This window comes from Micropterus salmoides, unplaced genomic scaffold (assembly GCF_014851395.1).
Source record: "Micropterus salmoides isolate LMB-PRFRI ecotype aquatic unplaced genomic scaffold, ASM1485139v1 Ms_hic_scaffold_4, whole genome shotgun sequence".
NCBI lineage: Eukaryota > Metazoa > Chordata > Actinopteri > Centrarchiformes > Centrarchidae > Micropterus > Micropterus salmoides.
The window spans coordinates 27,595,170-27,620,101 of NW_024043372.1; the positions used below are offsets into that span (position 1 = coordinate 27,595,170).

The window sequence follows — 24,932 nt, forward strand, 5'->3', positions numbered from 1 at the left end:
GGGTGTGTGTCTGTGTGTTATTCTTCCGTGTGTGGAGAGAGCAGCTGTTTGTTAAAGGAGAAATGGGAAGTATCAGGGGTCCTGATGGCATCCAATTAAGGGAGATAAAATGATGATGAATTGCAGTCGGGCAGCAGAGACGGACACTCCTGTGTGTATGAGCTCATGCGCACGCACTCACATGCACATGGAAGAGGACAGCAGAGGGGGGGAAAGCGGCCATACAGATTTGGAGAAGAAAAAAGAGAAAAGGAGAGCAGGGTGAGGAGAGAAGAAAGAAAGCCAAAGACATTTGGATGTGGAGATACCAGGTGAAATGGAGAGAGCAATGAGAGATGGAAGAGGGAAAGAGTAAGAGTAGTGCAATGAGACCGTACAGAGGGAGAGTTTGGAGGAGAGAGAGGACAAATAATCTGCTTCCTTCCTATGGGAAATGAGGGAAGGACGGCAGACAAGAAAGATGGATAGAGAGATGAATGGATGGAGCAAATAGAGGTCTACAGAAGAGGCCAGACATGTCTGCAGGGAGAGCGGTTAACACAAACCACACTGGTCTAATAGTGTCACACGCCCGTACATGGTGTGTGTGTGAGAGAGAGAAAATGAGAGCGATGAAGCACAGGGCTGAAGCAAACTTTAGCCTTATCCTCTGACTTTTTGAAGACTTTCTGGAGTTTATGAGATTTGTACAAACTGACTAAAAACGGAAAATTTTAAATTATATAGAAAAACTCCTTTCATTTATTTCATTACACATGAAAATACACACAAACACACACACACACACACACACACACACACACACACACACACACAGTGCTAAAGGTGGCAGAGACGAGGCTAATGAGAGCCTTGGCGCTGGTCGGTGGAGGGTAGGCGCAGCGGAGCATGGTACAGCCGGTCTGGCATGGCCTGGCACAGCTTAATGAGATATAAACACTGGACCTGCCACCGCAGTCAGCCACAGCACACACTGACACCGCTTTAATTGGCTTGCAGACCGTGTGTGTGTGTGTGTGTGTGTGTGTGTGTGTGTGGGTGGGTGGACTGAAAGTATGTGAGAAAATCACTGGAATTCATGTTGGGGAGCTGCAGATTGAAGCCCGTTGGTTGTTCCATGACTTTGTTCCCCGGTCATGTGATACCTCAGACTGATCAGATTTACATGTTGGGGTACTACTTTGTGTTTGTTTGTGTCTCTTATAGTATCTTTGTCTTTTTCAGTGGGTTCTTAAAAACTGATAGAATGATCTCAATTAATAAAAAATGTTTTGATCATACCGTATATCTATATATTTAATAGCTTACTTACTTAGAAGTGTATGTGAATGAGTTGATGTATGGCGTCGGGGAGATTGTGGGAATTCAACAAAGTTTCATGTCTTGTGTATTCGTGCGTGCTCACACAAATATACACATTTATTAGGTAACAGTCTGTTTATGTTTACGCTGACCGCTCTCCCATCTATCTTCCTGTGAAGCAGCTGAAAGTGAGGCAAGGAAGAGAGAGAAGAGAGAGAAGGCTCTGCCCCCCCCCCACTTTCTTCTCATGCATTCCTTCATGCTCCAACATGCCCCCTCGCTCTCTCCTTGTCATCTACCCGTCTCCATATCTACCTCCTCTTTCACCTTGTCCAGCCTCCTTCTTCCTATTCATCTCTGTCATGACATTGGCTCGCTGGGTCTCCCCCCTCTCTCTGACAGGTGAAGAGCAGAGCTCCCACGCCCCTGTCCTGGATAAATAACTTAATTGCGGCTGCAGCTATCAGAATATGTGAGCTTCTCCACCCCATCCTCTACCTCATTTATATCATCTATTTCTCATTTTTCTCGCTCTCCTTGTATCTCTGCAATCTCTAACCTTTACAGCAAGATTCTCTCGCTATTAGCCTGATGAGACGGGAGGAGCAGATAGAAGGTGGTTAAACGAGAGGGTAGACATCTGCCTACCTCCGTGTATCTCTGTCTGATTGCAGCTTATTTAAAATCTATACAGTAGCCTGAGTTGTGGCCAGACAACTCAAACAAAGACTCTATGCATGATAACCTGCAGCCTCTTCAACTGAGGAAATGTGTTGTGCTACTGTCGAGTCGAGTGATATCAACAGTGATTGAACAAAGTGTCATTTCCATATAACTTTACATGTAATATTCCATATGAGCCGTAACACTTGGTATGAATAAATGAGTCTTTTTTTAGAATATTTTTCGCCCAAAACAAATTGTTTTGTACACAATTAAACAAACACATCAGCAGTAACTGTCGCAAATTAAAGAATCTGAGATTAAGACAAGGTGCAAGGAGTCAGTGTAAGTAGTGCATTTGGCTGGTATCCCTATAATTAATGACTTGAACTTGACGGGAACTCGATGGGAATAAATCAGGGAGCGTATCTAACACGAGTGATGGGTAGGTCTTCCTGAAAATCCTCTGACACACAGGATTTGTAGCTCAGTCTTTTAAATTCTTCTCTTGTGTGCATGTGTGTTGTGTGGCAGAGAGTGCTACTTCACAGATGGCGAGGTACTGCGGTTATGTGTTTGAGTGTAGAGATATAGGTGTTGGTGGCTGGCAAAAAAAAGAAAAGAAAAGCTTGTGTTACAGAGCGGTGGAGTTGCAAGAAGAGAATGGCTTGAGTTGACAGAGGGGGAAAAGGGTGAGGATACTGAATATATGGACGTTTCTGCAAACGACCAAAACAGCCTTTTGTCCGGGGAGAAGTCAAGTTACACTAGCTTAATGTGTATGCTGGAAAATAAGAAACACTGGCTATGGCAGCATTATTTTCCCTCAAGCCAGCACTTTTCTCCCCCTCCTCCCCCTCTCTTTTTCTTTCCATCAATGAAAAAAGTGTGTGTGTGTGTGTGTGTGTGTGTGTCCGCGCGCATGCACAGAGTTCAGCTGGGCAACTGGGTCCGGCCATGCCCTCCAATCCTGTTAGCATTAGTGATTAGCACTGGCTAACAGGCCCCTATTGTAAGTGTTGACTGATTCCACGCCTGACCTCACATATGCAGTATATACACATACACACACGCTGAGCTATAGGAAGGATTACCACTTGATCCTTGATTAGGAGGCTGTATCTTTCTGGAAGTTGTGTGTGTGTGTTTTAAAATGGTGCTGTTGTGAATACATCTATACGTTAGTTTGCTGAGCCTTATCTAGCCTGGCAAAACGCATTTCACATGGAACAGCATTCAGTCTGTGTCCTCTGCTTTTCTCTAGTGTCGTCCCAATGTGACTTCTGTTGAAAGTCACAAAACTATTTTTAATCTAGAATAATCTAGATTGAGACATGTGTTATGTCAGGTCATCCTTTATGATAAACGTTGTCGTCACCTTGAGAAAGCGAGGGAGAGAGAAACCTATTCTTTCACAGGTACTGTATGGGCTTGCCCTAGGCTAGTTTGATATTTTTAGCCATCCAGCTTGCTCACACCTTCAAAATGACTAATTACCAGGCTGCGACCCTCACAGAAGGTACCCGTTGTTACTTCATACCTGACTTCCTTCACCCCTCCTACTCTATCCATCTCTCCTCCCCTCCCCTCCCCTCCTTTAGTTTTCAGGGACATAGGTCCAGCTGGCGATGCTGTACTGTTTGCATCTGCACTTTTCTGCTGAGAGAATCTTGTGTGGGCAAAGACTGTCCTGTTCGCTTTTATTTGTTAATTCTTTCATTCCTGTGTTTTTAGCCATTCACACCTTTTTCGTGGTTTATTTGGTATTCGTCACTTTCAAGTGCCTATCCCTTCTGTTTCTCATTCCCTTTCTGTGCCTTCAGTATTTGTGTTGTATGTTCACATTTGCATCAAAAATTAGTTAGTTTATAGTTAACAAGAATGCAGATAAGCAGCAAAACCGTTTTTGTTTTTCCAGTCACCTTCAGCTTTTTCTTACGGGGGTTTTCATATCCGCTTACGTCAATCGCTGTAGACAAAAGGATTGTTACCATCACCTTCTCTTTCTAAACGGTTTCAGATTTTGAGACTAAATCATAGGATATAGAACATAGTGATTTTGGTCCTCTATCTACATTTCTCTTTCCCCTTCATACACAAAAATTCTGACCTTTTGAGAATATCCTGCTTAATGTTTGCATTTTCATATTGAAATCTGCTGTCAGTGAATAACCCATGTTCAAGGTGCTTGTGTGTATTGTGCAACAATGCTGGTCTGGTATGAAAGTTTAATAAGCCTATGGTGCTATGAGAGGAGATGAGCTTTGGATCATAACCTAAGTTTCCTGTGCCCCCACACTCCACCCCCGCACCCACTCTCTGCTGCCCATTAAACACACATACATGCACATACACACTTCTCCCTAACTAAATATTCATGTTTTTGTTGAGTGAAGGTACATGCACAAGCAGATCCCAGTATCACCCCCCCTTTGAGGATGGATGTGCAAACACAGACACGTAGCCGTAACATGGGTGTGAAAGGGGGAAGAGGGCAGACAGTGTTATTGTTTTAGCTGTCTGCACCATCACACCTCTATTGTGTGTGTGCTGCAGGTTTTCAGGCTTGTCAGTGTGTAAAGCAGGGTTAAGAGGTCCACACACATCTATCATCTATTTCTCTATCAGCGGAATAGGCCCCTCTCAGGTGATTCAGAGGGGAATCAGGCCATGCACTGATTGGCCAGTCGGCAGAGAAGCAGAGATGGTGTGGAAGGATGAAGTGGAAGGAAGCTTGACCCCGTGTCCTTTACTGTAGCCTGTCTTCAGTCCTGAGGGTATAAAACAGAGCAGCAAGAAAAGACATAGTTGTGGAAATGGAAAAATAGATACAACATACAACTTAGAACATGTTTGGCAGTGAATGATGTTCCTCTTGTCTGACATTACATGTCTCAGAAATGATTGCTACACTGAGCTTGTGTCTATCCAGTACTAGAAGCTTAAAAGTGGGAGATTTGAGATGGGATTGAAGGCTTACGGTTTGTGGAAAAATAACCCAACCAATTCAGTACTGCTCATACCTCAAAAAAGGCAAACTCAGAAATGACATGTCCATCACCTAAATAGCCAAACATCCCCAAGAAATATTTCAGTATCCTGTCTGGTGATTTGCCACCTGAGGAGCGTTTAGGTGGGTTTGGTCCACTAATCCCTAAAAGATAAATATACGGGTCTCTGTGGTCCTGCTCCAGGTTCAACTTTCCCCACCAGCCACTAATTTACTTTCGCTTTCTGCCATTTCTCGCTAGGCGTGTGGTGTACAGTTAGCTTCCTGTGCTAAGAGAGGCTGTCTGGCATTTTATATCATCTGGCATAGATATGATTTTGTCTTTTTAATCAACTAAAAACATCAACAACCCTTTCTCTTAACGAGCAGTCGCTTGATGGAGATTTATTGATGCTGCTGTTGTGGTTTTGACAACTTCCAGTTTTGAACCACCCTGCGGTTCCTGAGGCAACTGTGTAAATGTGCGATCCCTAGCTGTTGTCCAGTGTTCTAGTAGTCCTATGGCAAAGCAAGTCTGATTGTCAAGAGAATAGTTATTGAGTTTGAAACGCCTTTATCGCTTGAACAATTGCAAAATATGAAGCTTCCTTTCCACCTTTATCCCCACTTGCTCTCTGGCCTTTCAGTCTTTTGTTTTATCTCATCCCCCCCAAACACACACGCACGCTTTCTCACTTCTTTTTCTTGGTGCCTTTTCTTTTACTCTTTCTCTCTCTGCGTCCACATGCTCTCAGTGCGATGTCCCTGTGCATCTCCCTTTCTTTTCCTCATCCTTTTTCCTCTCTCTCATTGACTTGCTTGCAAGAGTTCTCTCCATCTCTACCCATTGAAGGAAGTGCATTCGTTTCCCAGGCAGACTGGGTGGTCTCTTGGGGGAGAGGGAAGGGGGGGGGAAATGAAGAAGAAGTTCAAATGCTCGGACATCAGTGGAGAGAAGTAATAGCCGACATCCAAAACATGTGTTGTTGTGTGAGGGTCTTATCTTCCGGTGTTTTTGTAGGTTTTTATTTATAATTTTTTTTTTCCTGTATAGACTGTGTGATCAGTCTTTGATGCATTCGCTGGCATCCTTCTCTGGGAATCTGTCCCGTGTGCAGAATGCATATTTATAGCACAGTGTGCACATGTGTTTCCCTGGACATGTTTGGTATATGCGATAAAGGAATCTGGTCCATATTTCCTTGTTTGACTGTGGGCACTCTAGGGGATGGAGGTAGGAGAGAGAAAGTCCGACTAAGATTGATGGGGGAGGAGGTTTGTGAAGAGGTAGAGGGAAGGGATAATGAGAGCGAGAGAGAGAGGAAAAGGAGGGGGTGGAAAGGAGGATTGTGAGAGAGGGTGAAGCAGAGGAATGTGTGAAAAGACCAAGGCAGACATGTCAGGGAACAAATTGAAAATGCCAATTTCACTTTAGCCCCCACCAGCTCAGGCGCTTACAGGCCAGCCCCGGCCTCTTATTCCATGTGTAAATGAATGGTGTCCACAGAATAACACACAATCACCTCTCTCTATCCATTTTATCCTCACTTTTTCTCCTTCACTCCTGCTCTTTTCCCTACCCTCTTTCTCATCCTTTTTTCCCCCATCTTTTCATTGTTTTGCTCGCTGCACTCCACCTCTGTCTTTTTCGACCCGTCAGCCACTACAAACATTTTCCAATCCTTAAACCATCCCTTGTCACTTTTCTCCACTTTTCCTTCTGCACTTCTTCTGCAGTATTATTGTCACTGTTCAGCTTGTCCATTTTGTGCCACACCCAACCCTAACTTCCACTTTCTATAAGACCACACTGCAGTAACTTTAGCACACACGCCGTGTTGTTTGTCGTAACATACCAGGTTTTCCGGCCTTGAAGTAGAAGATACCATTCTCACAAGACTTGGATTAACTGTCGTAAAGTGCAAATAGTTATAAAGATTTAAGGCTGCAACTAATGGTAACTATGCCCAAGGTGACATCTCAAATTATGTTTAACCAAAAGTTCAAAACCCAAAGGTATTCAGTTTGCTAATATACTGTATATATCAAAGAGAACACACACAGTAATTGTCTGTTTCTTGTTAGGTGTTCTACAGGGCAGCTCCCAGGTGGTAGTATTCAGGAGTAAAAGTTTCCTCTTGGTAATAGTTCATGGTTGCTAAATAAATAACACCAAAGTGTGACCATCAACACATTTTAAAAGAAATTAAAATAAACTCTAAGAGCAAAGTAGTAGTTCCTCCGAGAAACGTAGAGACATCTTCCTTTATTTTGATTTCTCTGTCTTCAGGGACTGTTGAATGTAAATCATCCAATCGCAGAAAGTGAAGAATGAATTAATCAGGCATTCACGCATTGTGACATTGCTGTGTCCTCTCATTTTCTTATCTTCTCTATGCACATTTCTTGGTCCTTTCATTCAAATTCACTATTATTACAGATGTCATGATAAATCTCACAGTATCTCATTGAAGTGGGTGATATCGCATAGTGGCGAAGTTGTAGCTAGATTCAATCTGTGAGGGCCCCATAAGCCTCGGGCTCGGGGCTTTCACATTGGATTTTATCACCACTCCACTAAAGGAGAATAGTCCTGCAATCTCTCACCCCGAGGCCATCGAAGATAGTGACCATACCAGTGGTAGTGAGAGTGACTGGGCACTCGTTGACCGACAGAGACATTAGGTTAACATGGCCGATCTCAAGTCTTATCACCCTCACATCACTAGAGCAGCATCCTCAAAGCACAACAGGCAGTCGCTTGCTATCTACCATCTGTTTTATGTTGTATCAAAGACAGCTAATGAATGGAGTAGTTAATAATGCAAAATATGTCTCAGACTGGGGGATGTGGGGTTCCTGATGAATGAGTATTTTCAGATCATTGTCAATGTTTACCTCAGTTGGGGGGGGGACTGGGGTGGTGGCGTAACTTCTAAAGCTGCATTTTATTTGCCAGCGATAATCGTTGTTGATCATTAATTTTTCGGAGGTTGAGAGGGGTCTCGTAGGAGCTCTTTCTCCGTTATTCCTTCAGTTAACACACCACCATCACACCATTGCTTTTGAAGCTTGTTGTCTCATTTAAAGCGATTCCATAAAACTGATTATGCCGGCGACGAGTCAATTACATTTCAACTCTTATTAGTTCAGGATGCAAAAATGAAATTAGATGAGAATATTATTGTTGGAGATATATTACGCTTTTCATTCATCACTGGAATGGAATGAGTCATACAGTGATGGGGATTCCAATCTCTTAATCAACTCTGTGCTCTGCCAGGCAGCGGCGGATGTGCCGCGTGTTAAAATCACAATATAGCCTGTCTCTCATCATTCATTTTTATGGCCCTTCAACTGTGTGAGCACCGCAGGGTATGACATTACTACCAGCCACTAGCTGAACTGAGTGTGCTCTTGGTATCGGCAGATTTTTTTCTCTTGTTCTAATTTAATATTTTATTAAGAGGCTGAGAATGTCTTATAATAATATTACCGGTGTAAAGAAATACTGTTTAAGGTACCAATATGTGACTATGAATGCTAATCTTGATGTTGTTGTTTTATATTTCAGTATACCTATGATGGCAATGACATCAGCGACCTGCCAGTGGATTTGTCTGTGGTATGGAACGGAAACTTTGTCATCGATAACCCCTACAACATCAAAGGTGAGTTCATGTGGCGTCATACATTATCGACCCTTATTGGTTCTAAGTATTCAGTCAGCATGGGCCAATTATATTAGTCTCACTAAAGACAGGGCAGGAGTAGAGAGTATCACTCAGTATAAAAGTGTTTTGTTCTATCAACATCATAAATGTTGGGGGTTTGGGGTTATATGTGCACGTGGCACAGAGATACTGAAAAAGTTCTGTTTGCCTTTCGTTCATGTGTTATTAAACAATGCAACTCTGGCAATGTGCTCAAATGCTTCAGAAGTTTGCACTTACACCAGTTTAAGAGAGCACACATACTGAACATTAGGTCATTGTTTCCCCTAATGCATATATTGACTAATAGTTAGGCTCCGGTTTTACCCGACGAGACTCTTTTTTTTTTTCATTACTAATAGCTAGCAAATACATAGTGGTAGGAGGTCACAGTAGTAACAAGCCGAAAGTAAGCTAGTTTTGAACCAGTGTCAAATTGTCTGTCATGGAGCATTAAATTTGAATCTGAAGTAATTGGGGATGTACAGTTTGTGCATTCTGCAAAGTGATTAGGCCAATAGGTGCTAGCCCAGTTGTCTGCTGATGCAGATATTTAGAGAGCAGGGCAGCGGATGGTCAATATATAATGCTGATATTAAAACAAAGAAAGGTTATTTATAATTTCATTATTCGATGCAAAGAACAATCTAATATACACGGTTATCTTAGCCAGTTAAATGTTGTTTTAGAAGGAACTTTTGTTAATGAATGAAATGGAAACATACATTGGTTTATACTGTAGATTTGAAAACATTACGAGTGTTCAAGAAGAGTGGTGTTTGTCAGAAGTGACTACATTAAACTGCATTATTCTCTACAGTATAACACTATATTTTTAACGGTAGCCAGTAATGGTTTTAGATTAGATATCCTGTAATTTAGGATGAGAGAAACATGTTAACATTTAGAAAAGACCATGGTGAATGAGGAAATTAACTTTCACCACCTTCCCAAAACTCTCAAAGTGAGAGCACTAACATCATTCCACAGCAGCCACACTGACATGGCTGCCTGCAGATGTGTGCCCAGACACTTTTTGTTTTTCAGCCTTGTGAGTACAGGCATCCTCCAATGCTGATTATTTCAAAATTGCCAGATATCTGCCCAATTAATCGGCCGACAAAGTCTATTACTAATAGGTGCAATGTTAAGATAGCAAACAACATTCAACACATTTCAGATTTTACACTGACAGTAAAAAAAAGCTAGGCTATGATTTATCCATCACAATGTTGGTTCAAAAGGCAGCTCAAGGTTTTGTTACTTTCCCCACAGTAAAACACTGATTAATAATTGATTTTCTGTTACCGATAATCACCAACTGCTACACTGAGAAAGATTGTTTCTGAGCCTGAAGGTTCATTCTTGACCTTGGAAACAGTGGTTTGACAAAACACTGAAGTAAGATTGTTTTGTCAAATTATAGATATGGGCTGGTAGTGTCTAATGTTATTATTGAACTTATATTTCAACTATTTGTCAGGGCAATAGTGGTGTAGCAATAGAGTCAGCTCATAATTTAGTTCAAATTTATCATGGCTCATGGATCAATACACACATTACTAAATGCCTTAGCTAGATATAAAATGTGCAAAAACACTAAAAACCTTTTGATACCTTTATTTTATATTACAGCAATTGTTTTTAGCTCCACAACGCATATCATCACTTTTTGTGTTATTAACTATGTGGGCAGAAGGATATATTATTACAATCCACTGCTTGCAAGGTTCCCTTATGTTCCCACATAGGTTGACAGATATTATTTTAAGAATATATGTACTATGTATATCCACTTTTTAAACAGTATTATAAAATATATATATATATATATACATGTAGAACCCTGCCTTGCCCTCTGAACAAAGAACCATGTGGGTAATGATTAAACACATACTCAATGCACCACTGTGGGACAAGACAATGAGATCATGTCTGTTGGATATAATTACTGGTATGACAGTCTTTATAGTGCTGTCTCCATAATTATTGTGGCCTGTACAGCACAGCAGGGGTCTGTAACATTATTCCCCTGCTGTGAGGAATAGTAACATCATCGCCAGCTACCACTGCGTTCAATACAGCCTGTTGATGACATGCACAAGGGGTTTTGTGCAACAGAGGGAGCTGCATTGTGTGGTCCTGTTTGTTACTCTTTGATGGTTAGAGGAACGCGGCAAGGAGCCGGAATTTTCATGTAGTATTTCAGATTAGAAGTTGTTGCATCTCTAAAGTCTGTGAAACAGTGATCATGGCCATTTTGTCAGTGATGTAAGGTAACACCTCAGAGTCACTTTGTTCCATTTATTGATGTCACCCCCTGTAGTCTAAATGTACCAAGCAAGCTGTTGAAATCTCAAATTTCACAATTTTCTTAAGCTGCTGACAATGGCTGATATGTTATATGCATGCATTTGTAACATACACCAGACATATGTGTTTGAACATAACGACCCACTGTAAACCACAATAATGTGGCGTTTATATTCATGGAGGCAATATAAAATGTTTTGACAGTTAGTGGTTCTCCCGTGGACAAAGTGCAGCAGCATTGACAGCGTACAATATCAGCAGCAAGCATCGGTGTCTGTGCATTGTGTGTGTTAAATGTAAATCTCCCGGAGGCGACCTATAGCCCAAAGACGTCTCCCTCTCTTCACTGCCAGCCCCAGCCCTATTTGTCAATCATGATAATCATCTGGTGGAGTGTGAACGATGCTCACTTCTTTTAAATACTGATATGTTAATGTAATTAGAGAACAGTCGTTTAGCAGCCAGTAACTGGTACAGTGTTGCTTTAAAGCTGGTCCATGACCAATGGGATTTGAGGATGGAATAGCAGAGAGAGAAAAAAAAATTCACTGTACAATTCGTAAGGCCTTTGGGAAATATTGCCTTAACTCAACTTTGTCTCAGTGACATTGAAAAAGTTGGGGGATTTTTGTGTGGAAGTTGAGAAACTTCAAATGGAGGTATTGGAGGCTTGATTTTCAAACTGTTCTATCCTTCATGTTGTTTGTCTAATAAGTTATGATATTGATGGTGAGGTAACTTTATTCTCTCCCCAGCTCATTCCCCCAATATTTATTCCTCGTTACTTCAATATCTGTCTTTTTTCTTCTTCCTTTCTCACCAGCCCACCTGTATAAGTGCTATGCACTGAGGGACAGCTGTGGGATGTGTCTGAAGGCAAACCCCAGGTTTGAGTGCGGCTGGTGCGTACAGGAGAAGAAGTGTTCCCTAAGGCAGGAATGTACTCCTCCAGAGAGTGCTTGGATGCACGCCACCACAGGAAACAGCCGCTGTGCACACCCCAAGATCACCAAGGTAAACCGTGATAAAAGTGACACATGCTAACATATACATACGCCATATAGCAGCTCAGTATGCTCCTGAAGCACAGGAAGGTGACACATACCTAACTGCACATATGTACCTGCAAGTACACTCACTCTCCTCTTTGAGTTGGTTTGAATGTGTTAAGTGCTTGACATGCAACAACATACTCCCTGATGCAGTTACTGTAAAACAACCATATGTAAATTTCCAAGGCTATATAACCATTTTTAATAGGGGATTTACATTTACCGTTTACATCATGCAGCATGATTTTTTTTTTTATAAAGATCCAACAAAAATAAATGAGCAAAAATAGTTTTTCAGCATAAATGTTTCAGCTCATTACATTTATAATTAAAACTTCATGAAATGATCCTTTTTTCCCAAAAGTTTTAACTGACGTCGTCGCCACACACATTAACACCCCAAGGTCTGTGAAGCCAGGGAACAGCCCACTCTAAAATCAACATTGCATGGAGCTGTTAAATCCAAAGTTAAAGAAAAACTCCTTTCTTACCACTGCTAAAGATAAAGCAGGGACTTCAGCTGCTGTTTGGTGTGCGTTGCCCAGCAACTCAACCTCCTAAACAACAAACAAGTCAGGGTTTTTTCAGGGGTCAGAAGGGAAGGGGTTCAAGTGACAATATACCCTTTGTAACAGGTTTGTGATTACGTCTTTGTGGGCAAACTTTGAAACTGAAGACACACATTTTGACATAAATCAGAGGATTGCCAAGTCAGCTCATTAGTAGAATGAAGTTTTCAAAAAGAAGAAATCCTTACCTATGCTGCGTCATTGTTTGGCCTCAGTGGGTGAAGGGGGGTTCGTAGGAGGAGAGGCAGCAGGGTGGATAGACAACTTAGAAGCCATCACCATGACTTCAACCACAACACAGATGGGCCGGCCAGGAGGAGGCAGTTCACACACACCAAGAGACTGAACACACTGACATGATTAGAGATGATGGCTACACACACACACACCTGAGGAGGCGGTTGTCTGGAGTGTGTGTGCGCAGGAGGGAGACAAAGAAACAGAGAATGTGGAAGTGTGCTAATTGTGTCCCACCACGGGCGCAGAATGCGTGTGCTCATGTGCATGTGTGCATCTGACAGGCTGGGTGAGCTAAGGCGTCTAAACACCATGGCGTACCCATCTGTTGCCACCAGTAACCGTGGTGGTGGTCCTCGTCTGACTGCGACCCGGGTCACCGTCCCGGCAGCTCACCACTGAGACTGAAACACACGCATGCACGCCCTCACAGACACACACAGAGCACGCCGTCTGAAAGCCGCACACCGCTGTGCGAGACATGTCGTGACGTTCGACCCTTTCACTTATTTTCATTTGTCCTTCTGCTTTTTTCCCCTTGTTTTCCTTCTCTCCATCAGCTTTCAACCATGCATTTTGCTCTTTGACTTCAACGGTATCTCAAATAAGACGAGCACAAGAATTATCTCAGTCAACACGAGTGCTGTTTCTCTCTATTTAAATGGGTGTGAAATATATGTATGGTTTGTAATGCATGTCCATTTCATTTTTATGGCTGGAGCCCTCAGTACATTTCATGTGTGACGTGGGTTCGTCTCTCTGAATACATGATGGAGATATTGGATAATTGGGGCACTGACATATACTGTAGATAAATCCGTTAGCTAATGCTCTTTCTCTGTTCTTGCTCGTGTCAGTTATCTCTTTGAAACAAGCGTACAGAAGCTAGTGGGTTGTGTATGTGGGAGGGAGGGGTATGAAGGGTTGGACTGTGTGTGTGTGCAAGCATGTGCTCTTGCATGCATATTGAGGGGTAAATCCTGGCCTCGGGGCAAGATGTTGGTGGCAGTCAAAAAAGCAGGCGTAGAAGAGCTTCAAAAACAGCAAGAGGAGAAACCTGCTGCAGGTTTGAGAACATAGAGGAGACAAAGAAGAGCAAAAGACAACAGACACTGGAGGAAGCGTTGCCGCCGAGCCTGCCAGCCTCACCTCTCCTCTCCACCTTTGACATTTACGGTGTGACATTTAATGCCAAAAGAATATCCGCAGGCGACAAAGAAAATCTCTCCCTTTTTCTTATGCCTTTTCATCCTTCAGTTCTCCCAAAGAGCATCACATCCACCACACAAATTGAATATTACTCCACTTTTTTAACATCCGTTTGGTCAAATCCCTCTTTCCATGTTTTTTTCAGGCTGCTTTGTTCCTTTTTGCAGCATGCTAGCTGCAGTGTGGCCATTAGCTAGGGGATTAGCCGCTAATTTCATTTGGACCGGAGAATGTGTGTTCGACCGGGAAGGAAACGCCACTGCAGAGAGATTGTGACCACACGCACGCACGCACACACACACACACACACACACACACACAACATACAGACACATAGTATACACGTACACACAGCCATTCAGAGCATTCCCATTTGGTGTCATTTCCGAGTGTGCTATTGCCCATTTGACGTTGTTCAATATTGTGCAGTTGGGTACCGTTCCACTAATGGCTCTGGCACCTAAGTACTGTTCTCCAAACACAGCAATTGAGGTTTTAGGCTGTAAATGATTGGTTTTAGATATTGTAAGGATTTGGCTGGTGGGCTGTTAAAGTGCTTTTTTTTATTGTGCTGCATTTTTCTTCTGCACTGACATTGTGCACTAAGATTAATTAGTTCCCCTTCCACAACAAGCAAACACACAGTTTGTGTGTGTGAATACGCAAGCAAAAACACTCCAGCTCCCACTGGTACACACACACACACACACACTGAGAAGTCCACATTCAGAAGTAAAATGTTTAAAATCGGAGACAAAATAAGCTACAACTTTTAATGTGGCTTGTATGGTATCCTCAAAATCACATTCGCAATCACACAGACAGTGACACACATAGACACACATACACACTGTCTGGTGCTGTCTCCCAATGTAGTGCAGCAGTGTCCTAGTACTGGCCTTGGATGCTGCTTGGCCCTCCGTCATCCATCATCTCCTGCCTGCCTACTCCTAGGGGACAGGAAGAGCATTACAGCTAGCCCTCAGAAACCAATTAAAACAACACAAGCCATACCAGCGTGTGTGTATGTGCGGGGGTGTGCATTTTTAGTGTTTTAGCATGTGGCACACTTCTGTGCTCTGTGTTTTTCGCTTCATTGTAATCTTTTGTATATGAGAAAGTGTCTTTTGTGTTTGTGTCCTGGTCAGATTTTGCGTGGAATAGTGTCTGTGTGCGTATCTTTGTCCAGTTTCACAGCTTGTGTACTTGCGAAAGGGCAATGATTTCTCCCACATGTATTGTTAAGCTGCGATATTGGCCTTTGCCAGACTCCTTTATCTCTCTTTACCTCTCTATTTTCTTCTCACTTTCTTTTCTTCTCTTCCTTCATATATCCTCTTTGTCCCTTGTTCACACTTTCAATTCCATTTTTTTTTTATCAACCCCCTTGATCCTTTTCACTCTCATTTCCATCTTCCCCTTCCCTTTCCATCATCCTTCATCCATCCTCCCCTCTTCTTTGGTCCTTCTGTTGACTAACATCAACAGAGATGTCTTTGTCTTTAGAGGCCTATATTGACCAGCACTCTGTGATTTGCCAGTTGTGTTGTAGAGCTAAACAATAAGCTTCACTGTTTATTGAGAGAAATAATAAAACAAGTAAATACATGCATTTCCTATTCATAAAGGTAATATTGCAACGGGATGTCAACTAATATGATGTTTAAATTGACCTTATTTACTTTTTAAATAATCTGACCATCATAACATGCTCTCAAAGGTAAGCCAGAGTTATATAAGTTCTTTATGTTTATAAGGATTCATCTTCAATCAAATCATTTTACACTTAATTTATTGTAACCATTTAGTGGCAAAGACACATATCATCCCTGTCATCACTCATTTAATTACATCCCATCAGTTTGTTTGTGACATTTTGTTCTTGAGAGGTTTTCATATCAGAAATAAGCTTCAAAAACCTTACGCCATGTTCATATCACATCTCCCTGTGTCCCCTGCTTCCCCCTTCCTCCTCCTCCTCGTCCTCCTCTTCCTATAACTAGCAGATGCTATCTGTGCACTGCTGCTCAGCCGGCCACAATAGGCCTCACACAAAGCCTCCGACAACAACAGGACAAGTCAGAGACGAAGAGAAAAAAAGGGAGTTTGAATGGGTGTAGAGCGCTGCGATGGCGAGAGGAGAATAGAGCGAGTGTTTAGACTGGTGGCTTTTATCAAAAAGGGCTTTTTGTTTGTGGTGTTTAGTTGTGGAAGTAACAAACGTGCGTGCGTGCGTGTGTGTGTGTGTGTGTTGATAAGCCAGTGGTTGTAGAGAAAGAGAGATCTGATTACCATATCTGAAGATTCTGACTGGTGCACTACTGTGTGCCACTCACTCTTTTGTCTCCAGCTAAAATATATGCATTCAGGCACACTGACAAAGAGACAGAGAGTGAATTAAAAAGACACAAGTCCGGAGAGGAAGAGGGAAAGGGCGAGGGAAGAAGGAGGGATGTTCATCAGAAGGCTAGCTGGTGTAAGATGGAAAACACTCCTTAATTATATCACTGTGGCATTTCAGCTCTGGCCTGCATGACACCGGGCTTTGTTCCCATTGTGTGTTTCTGGTAGTGGTGTCTTGAACACCTGTGGCTTTTACTAGTCTGCCACCTTTTCTATAATGACATTAGACTGGGCATCATTGTCAGGTTCCAGGTGTAGAAATAGAGTTGTAGAGAGCAGTTTGAGAGAGTGCATCTAAATTATATGTGAGTCAGTAGATACACCAGGGGAATAGTTTGATATTTTTGGAAATGCACTTATTCGCGCTCTTGCCGAGAGGTAGATGATAAGATTGATGCTACTCTTTACGCGTGAACGATAAATATTAGGCCGGTTATTTTATCTTAGCAGCCTATCTGAAAACATGGAGAAACGGCTAGCCTGGCTCTGACCAAATGAAATCTGGCTACACGCAAGATGTGAAACCATTCCTTTAACAAGTTTTGGCACGTGTGCATTCCTTAACCCTTTTAGAATTTTCCACACTCATAGGGTGTTATCATCTCTTTTTTTTTTAAATGTGTTACTCTAAAGGCCTGGTCACACCGCTATTTATAACAGCAGAATTTTTCACCACAATCAGTAAATTTAACTTCAATTTCTGCCGTCAGTGAATTTGCCATCATCACTGTCAAGCGTTAAGTTCAACTTTGGCCAAGTGTGATAAATTAAACAAACTGTCATCTAACTGCAGATTGTTTTGACTGTGCTGACCTTGGATGGAACAAATAGAACCCTAGAGTCCAAAATGGACACTAACGTAGCTGTACCACATGGTTTGCAGTCAGTTGTTGGATGGGAGCGAATGGTACAAATATGTTCCCTTAAATCTGCTGTTTACGTTTTCTGGCATTTAGCCCCTCTATCTATCAGCTATTACTGTGCCATCTACACATAACAGAAAATCCAATTTGGATGCATATTTTTATGCAGTGTACTTAGCATACTTTTCAGGGAAATGTCTGACTGAGTTAAAAAAAATGTAAGCTTAATCAGTATATTCATTTCACCCATTTATTTCAAAATATTAATTTTACCCTTCCTTTATGGCAAACCAGGTTAAAGTGTGACCTTACCCACACCCCCACTCCACGACATCCAACCACTAACGCCTCATCCCCTTCACCCTTCTCCCACCCCACTGCGGCAAATGACCCCACCCCCGCCAGGTTCTAATCCAATTAGCTTTAGCCCCAATTATGCTAGTAATGACTGATTACCAAAGGGGCCATTGTCTGCATCGCAGGCTCGATGAATGGGACTGTGATTAGTGACTGGGCTAGCGTCGGGTAGCCATTAGCACCTCCGCACACCTTGCGCAGACCTCTAGGGGAAAGAAAGGGAGCAGAGGTCGTTGTGCGCAGTAATTGTGTTCAGTAGATTAATCGTCACAAGGTTAAATGGAAGATGTGAGTGAGGGCTTGATGGGTGGGTCCAGGTTAAGTGTGTGAGTTGGCAGGTTGTGAATGTTTGACTGAGTTGAGGTGGACTTAATGGATCAGAGGTCATTTTTCATCTTACTTAATGAGGTAGCAAGTATCTGATTCATTCAGAATGGGAGGTGAACATAATGACTTTAGCAAACTGTCATTCATGCTGACATACATTATGTTCTATGATGTGTACTGGTCTGGGTAAAAATAGATTGTCACATATGTTGTTCTGGCTAACACATGTCCTCTCTCATTTGTTCTTCCAACCAGTTGTTTCCAGAGACGGGGCCCAGGCAGGGAGGAACTATGCTGACCATCACCGGTGAGAACCTGGGTCTGCAGTTCAAAGACATCCAGAGTGGAGTCCGCATCGGCAAGGTGGCCTGCAACCCTCAGGAGGACCAATACATCAGTGCTGAGCAGTACGTTGACACTATCTCTTTGTTCATCTCTTCACTCTCACCCCTCACTCTCACTCTCCTTGTTTCTGAGACTCTCTGCTTCCGTGCTTGTCTCTGTCCAATATTGATGTAACACTGAGTGTTAACAGTCTGACCTCTGTTTCAGTTAACCCTCCAATGGTTAAACACTACTTTTCTAATGAAACCAGTTCCTTGCGAGCAGCCTCATGCTGCGTTTGGTACTGCTAGTCTTTGTGCATGTGCAGTCTGTGTAAATCTGACAGTAGCTGAGTTTAATCAAAATAATAGCTCAATCACAATTGAATTACCTAATGTAACCACCTTCATCAGAATTAATTTGGCCCATTCTGAGAGAAAGGTAATGACATTTGGTGTGGGTGGCATATATCTTCTAAAAACTCTTCCACAGATGAAAGCTTATCATGTGAACGCTCCCCCTGACTAAGTTATGTTTACTGCTTTCTGGGAAATTCTGAATCACGGCGGGTGCCGCGGGTGGAACTTAACTCTCATTTAATAACTCCTGTAGTATATTCTGAGAAAAATATTACTTGTGCAACAGCAGTAAACAAGATAGCTGCAAGTTCTCTTATGAGTTCTGCATTCAGTCTGTTGGAGGTGACTGGGCTTCTTGTTTTAACTGTAAACGGGAAATCATTAATCAGATTTCATTCAGAATATTTCTTTTTCTTAACCACAGCCAGTGTGGTTTGATTGCACTGCAGCATTATAGCTACCCAGAAAGATCGGGGGCCGTCAGTGAAAGTACTAGATGAGTCACTGCCTCTATTTTATGTTGAATTCATCCAGAAGAAGAAAAGATACAATTTAGGACGTGAAAAAATTGGGGACGCTCATCACAGCTGGAGGTGTCCTCAATATTCTATTTCCAACTATGTAGCTGTCATCTGTACACAAATGCTCCATTTGCTGAGTTTTGCAGCACAGTCCCAGAAGATTTTTGTTTTCTCTCTGCCTTCTCGCTAAGAAGGAAACTAAGATGTGACTTTGATGGTTTGACAGTCAGGACAACCGAGTGCTGTGCAGGCTCTCGCCAGTGATGACAAGTGTTGCCAAAACAGCTTTAGAAATATGATAGAGACATGTCCTCCTTGATTTACAATTTATAATTTATAACCTCATATATTGTTGTATTTGAAAGGGCCATACCATCTTAACATTTCGTGCAGTAGAGTAAAATTAGGTGATTTTGGGTTGTAACTTTTTCGTCACCACATGGCTCCATGGCACAGGAGATACATGAACATGTGACACACACATTCATTTTGTCCTAGTGATCCTGTCCAAAACCACCAAGATGTCAATGTTTAACCCTATCGGCCCTGTAACGCGGCATTGGCCTGTTGCCATAGCACCCGCAAGAGGAGGAGAAGGGTGCGGCTGGCAGTGAGGCTGTCATGCTAATTAAAAGTGATGTTAGCCATACGGTGCCATTAGTGGCTCGGTTGCTCTCGTCATTCCCGTGACCCTATCAGAGTTGTAGCACAGGAGACAGGACAGGGTTGCGGGACTGACAGCACAGGTCAAAGGTCAGCTGGTGGAGCGAGGGGGAGAGAAGGAGGTGCGCTGACTGTTGGACAAAATGTAGACACACTCTGGCTTTCTCTCTGCCACCACTTTTACTTCATACAGCCTGCGCACTTCCCCTGTTTTTATGATTGGAGGAACATTGAATTGCAAGAAAATGCAGCACGTCTGGTTCTTTTAGTATTGGAAGGCTTGACATTCACCTCAGTCATTAAATATTTACTAGATGGATCTGATTCCATATTGAGGAGAGTAAATTATTACTAGTAGTGAGGAAAAACAGAACGTGGTATCCCTTTTTTATTGTCTTATTAGTAGTTTCTATGTGTCAACTTGGCATATGTTTAATTTTTTACCATCACATTCCACCTCAGTTATTGGATTGAGGGAGGTATAATTTAAAATGCTGTCGCCTTTACAAATGGTACCATGAACTTTCTGTCTTTCTAACCGCGTAATTATAGCTCAATGTAGCCACCTGTCATCTGTGCAGTAATGATGCAGGTGAAACCGCAGTTTCTAACTGAGAGCTGTCCAGCATTTTAATCACGGCCGCTGTCACAGTGTTAGACCTGGGAATAAATGAAAGGGAAAATAAAAACAATGGAAACACGCAGCATCGGAATGTGAAATTCATTGTGGCCGCAGCACTGCAGTTGCCATGGCCACCTGCAGGGAGGATGGAAGCAGGAGAGTTAATAACTCATCGCAGGGAGGGAGGGAAGCTGAGGAGATGTGTAGGATATGAGCTTGTTCAATTAATCAGCCTCTCTCACTTTAACCCTATCTCTCTCTCTCTTACTCTCTCTCACTTTCTCTGCCTCCCTCTCTCCTCTGCACTCTCGCCCTTTCTCTCTGTCTCATTCGTTCGCTCTGGCTAATTAACAGTCAAGTGTGTCTCCAGTGGGTGAAACATGAAGTAAGAGAGCGTGTGTGTGTGTGTGTGTGTGTGTTCTCCCCGTGGGCTATGCTGCCACTACTCCCCTCACTCAATCATTTCTCCAGTGGATTTTCATTTGTCCAGCCAGTACCCAGGGCCAAGTGCGAGGCTTATGGTTCTACAGTACGCGCTAATGCAGACGCGCACACACAAAACTCCACCCTGTCGTAGCGCTGCAGATTTCCACTAATACAGCATTTGGTCTGTTGTTGTTTTTATGAATAAGGCTTCATGAACAGTTTATTTCTGACTTGGACATAGCAGAAGAAAAACATTGCACATCTGTTTTTTCCCTGCTTGTCTCTTCTTCGCTTGGTCCTTGTTGGCGCCGAGCATCTTTCCTCTGAAATGTCTCATTATCCAGCAAACATAGCCATGCATTGATTGATTTGATTGATTTCTTTTATTTCGAACATGTAAATAAAAAAGAATAGGAAAAAATAGTGGTAAAAAAACAGATGAACAGCAAAATAATTTCCAGAATTTAAAAAGCTCTATTTCCATGTGCAAAAAGGAGTAGGAAGAAGTAAAACTTGTGTACTCCTACCCCTTTATACCCTTACCACCATATTTAATAAAATAGCTACATAATAATAGGTCTACAGAGATAATAAATCTATAATCAAAGAAAATACACATTCAAAAGTTATATTCACATACATATATTTAGACAAACACAATATTTATACACATACTTAATAAATTATTCAATATAACCCCAAGTGATTATTAGCACTATATTTCTCTGTACCTCTGAAATATAATTTCTCTGAATATCTTTTTAAAATGGAATATGCTTGGACATTGCTTTAATTCATTATTTAGTTTATTCCACAATTTAACGCCTCTGACAGATAAACAGAAACTTTTCCTAATATTTAACAGGGAGTCTTAAAATTTGGCTTTCCCCTAAGTCGTAGCCCCCCCTCTTTCAGAAAACCTTTTCTGTATATTGCCAGGCAATTAATTGTTTCTAGCCTTGAACATAATTACTGCTGTTTGAAATTCAACTAGATCAAGTAGTTTTAATGCTTTAGAGTTGATGTGTTCCAAAAATCCAGTGTTGTGAATTATTCTCCTTGCTCTTTTTTGAAGTATGCATTCGTATCGGTGGTAATGGAACTCATCTCCCCACCGCTGTGTTTCCCTTTTTTCAGGATTGTTTGTCGGCTGAATGATGCCACAGGTTACAGGGTGCAGGAGGCTCAGGTAGAAGTGTGTGTTAGGGACTGCATTCACCCGGACTACAAAGCAGTCTCCACCAAGGCCTTCACCTTTGTGGTAAGTGAGTGTGTGTGTGTGTGTGTGTGTTGTAAGTGTACTGCTTAATGAAATCACAGTCAAGACAAAGCTTTTTGGGTGATTTTCATACTGTGTTTGACATATCTGGTGAAGCCCAGTAGCCATGATTGATCCTCCTGTCCTCTGACTGTGTCCCTCCTTAGTCTCCGTACTTTAGCCGTGTCCAGCCTTCCACTGGGCCGCTGTCTGGAGGAACAAGGATCACCATTGAAGGCAGTCATCTCAATGCAGGCAGCGCTGTATCTGTGAAAATAGGACTTCCCCCCTGCGTCTTTGAGAAGTGAGTGAAATTACTTTAAACATCTGTTTGTTTTGTCAGCACATAGTTGATAACAATCCCAGCGTTATAGGTGAGATAGAACATTCACAAATGTATTTTAATTAGTGGTAAAATTGCAGGTATTTATACACACGTATTTCACCGCTGCAAAAAGTTTTATACTGCTTTACGCTGATGATGCGTGATGGTTATAGTGCTTATTAAATAATAATAATAATTTATATAATCATATAAATATTGTTTTGGCATCTACTCCTGAGAACTACAAGGGAATATGCAGTGAGAAGTATTGCCGCTTAGTCACAAGTCCTGCTGTTTGTATAGGTATTCATTAGGACTAATTTCACTGCTATTCTGGAGAGTAGGGACTGGGTTGATAAAAGCTCTCTAAACGGTGGAGAACAATGTGCATGCGGCGTGACTGTTAATGGAAGACACTGTAATCAAATGTAGCCATCTTTAGTTTATTTCTTTCATTGTGACTTTGTAGAAAATTACAAGTCGTGATGCATCGTGACCCCCCCTCCATCCCCCATCTTTTACTTACAGTATGTTCCTGTTATTCAGTGTTTAGTAATTATAGTTATTCCCTTTTTTCATTACCTTTTTTTTGTGGTCGCTGCCTCTGATTTGCAGAATGTCTGAAAAATGCAGGATGACCTGCAGTACTATAATTCACAGCAATTGTGAGAATGACAGTGTAGCCTTTCTCGGGGAAGCTGATATCATTGTTCAGTTGTGCAGTGGATGACTTACATGCATGACCCACATTTTGTCAGAGATATGACTATAATTTGGATGGAATGATATGATGTTGCTGGTAATTGGTAACTCACATTTTTCCTGCTTTGAACTCATGTTTGAAATACATAATTTTCCCCCCTTTCTTTAGTTTTAAGAATAATCTGCCACCGTTTTCTTCCGTTGTCACTCACTCTGCAAGAGATTGTGCCAGGATTTCAAGAAGAGGAGACAGAGATCCAATTTGATATGACTGTAATTCCTTGAGCCAAGAACTCTATTGTTTCTTTGAGTCCCTTCCTGGCAAAGTGACAGCAAACTGAGATCTGGACTAAATCCACTCATGTATGGTGTGTGGCAGATGGCAGAGGAAAGAAACCTCACAGAAAGTATTGTCAGTGACTAAAACAAGCACCTATGTATGTACTGAAAGGAATTTCCAGGCAGAAGCGTCACTAGTGAAGTGGACTGTTTACGTTCCTCTTTTTTCCATTGTTGCTTAAGCTGTGTCCTGAGATTTTCTCATTTCTGTTTTGTTGTTTCTCTTTTTAGAGAAAATTCTGTTTAACACTGGTGTTTTTATTATAGTGCTTCCCTTCTCGCAGGCAACAAGTGACAGGTTAAACTAATGGGCTCGGACCCATCAAGTTCTATCAAAAGAAAAAGTAAAGGCCAATTTAAAGCGCTGTAGCACATTCTGAGAAAGGTGAACATAATAGTCTTGGCCTTTCATTCACTGAGCAGCAATAACCTTTATGGCCAAAGTAATGAACTGGTTGAGTCCATCTCTTTAATGTGTCTTTGTATTCAGTGGGGCCTCCACTTTAATCAAAACCTATTTACCCCAAGTCACTCATCCTCTTATCTCCCTCTGCAACCCCATTTTCTTTCATTCTCTTTTCTTTCTTTCTGTATCCCCTCTTGGCTTTCTTTTGTGTGGCCGCAACCTTGTCAAAAATACGTACGCCGCGCCACAGGCGCTCTCAGAAGGCGACAGTGTTGTGAATCCGGTTGCCATGGAAACGCAGCACTAGTGGAATGTGGAAAACCTGGGTGTTTTTTTAAATATAAATTGTCCTTCATTTTCCCCCACTCTGTCTTCATCCCCTCTCAGTCTATGGACGCTGTTGAAATTGCCTCCTGGGAGACAGTCGGGATGTGTCCGACAAAGACGATTACCCCGTTTTTTGGTTTCTTTCACCATTTTCACTCAGTCTCACACCCCCACCCAACCCTACTCCACCGCAAGCCGCCGGGATAGAGCCGCCAAAATAGGTTTTCACTCTTTCATCTTCTTCATCATCTCTCATCTTTCTGTGGATTTCACTTTCACAGCAGATAAAGGGGAAGGATTTGTGTACAGATCAGCTTGTTCTACTCCTGTTCAAAATTTCACTCTGTGCTGCCTGCCATCATGCCTGCACAATGCACACACACCCAATAACACACACTTGCAGCGGTGTTTGCAGACGAGTAACGCAAAACACATACTTTCACAATGTTAATCTATTACCTGCACGCTGAATATTTATATGCAAATTCATAGACCTTCACACAGTGCAGGCTCACTTGCTCGACAAACTGTACGTACTAGGTGCGTGCGCACACATGCTGCCTCGCAGGTAGCCTTCCTCCTGCGGCTTGGCCAGCAGCGTCTCCCTCTGACAGGGGGAGGAGACAGTGGAATGAGCCACTGGGGTGGAGCACAAAGTTTCTG

General features: G+C 42.2%; 1 protein-coding gene across 5 annotated transcripts in view; it reads left to right on the plus strand.

The window, feature by feature from the left end:
* plxna1b (plexin A1b) overlaps positions 1-24,932 on the plus strand; it is a 191,664-nt gene that overhangs the window by 132,290 nt on the left and 34,442 nt on the right. For all 5 annotated transcript variants that reach the window (XM_038695462.1, XM_038695465.1, XM_038695464.1 and 2 more), the window contains exons 11-15: positions 8,529-8,625; positions 11,804-11,994; positions 18,253-18,404; positions 22,050-22,173; positions 22,338-22,474. In XM_038695462.1, the coding sequence (XP_038551390.1) occupies positions 8,529-8,625; positions 11,804-11,994; positions 18,253-18,404; positions 22,050-22,173; positions 22,338-22,474 (701 nt within the window). The remainder of the gene's footprint in view (positions 1-8,528; positions 8,626-11,803; positions 11,995-18,252; positions 18,405-22,049; positions 22,174-22,337; positions 22,475-24,932) is intronic.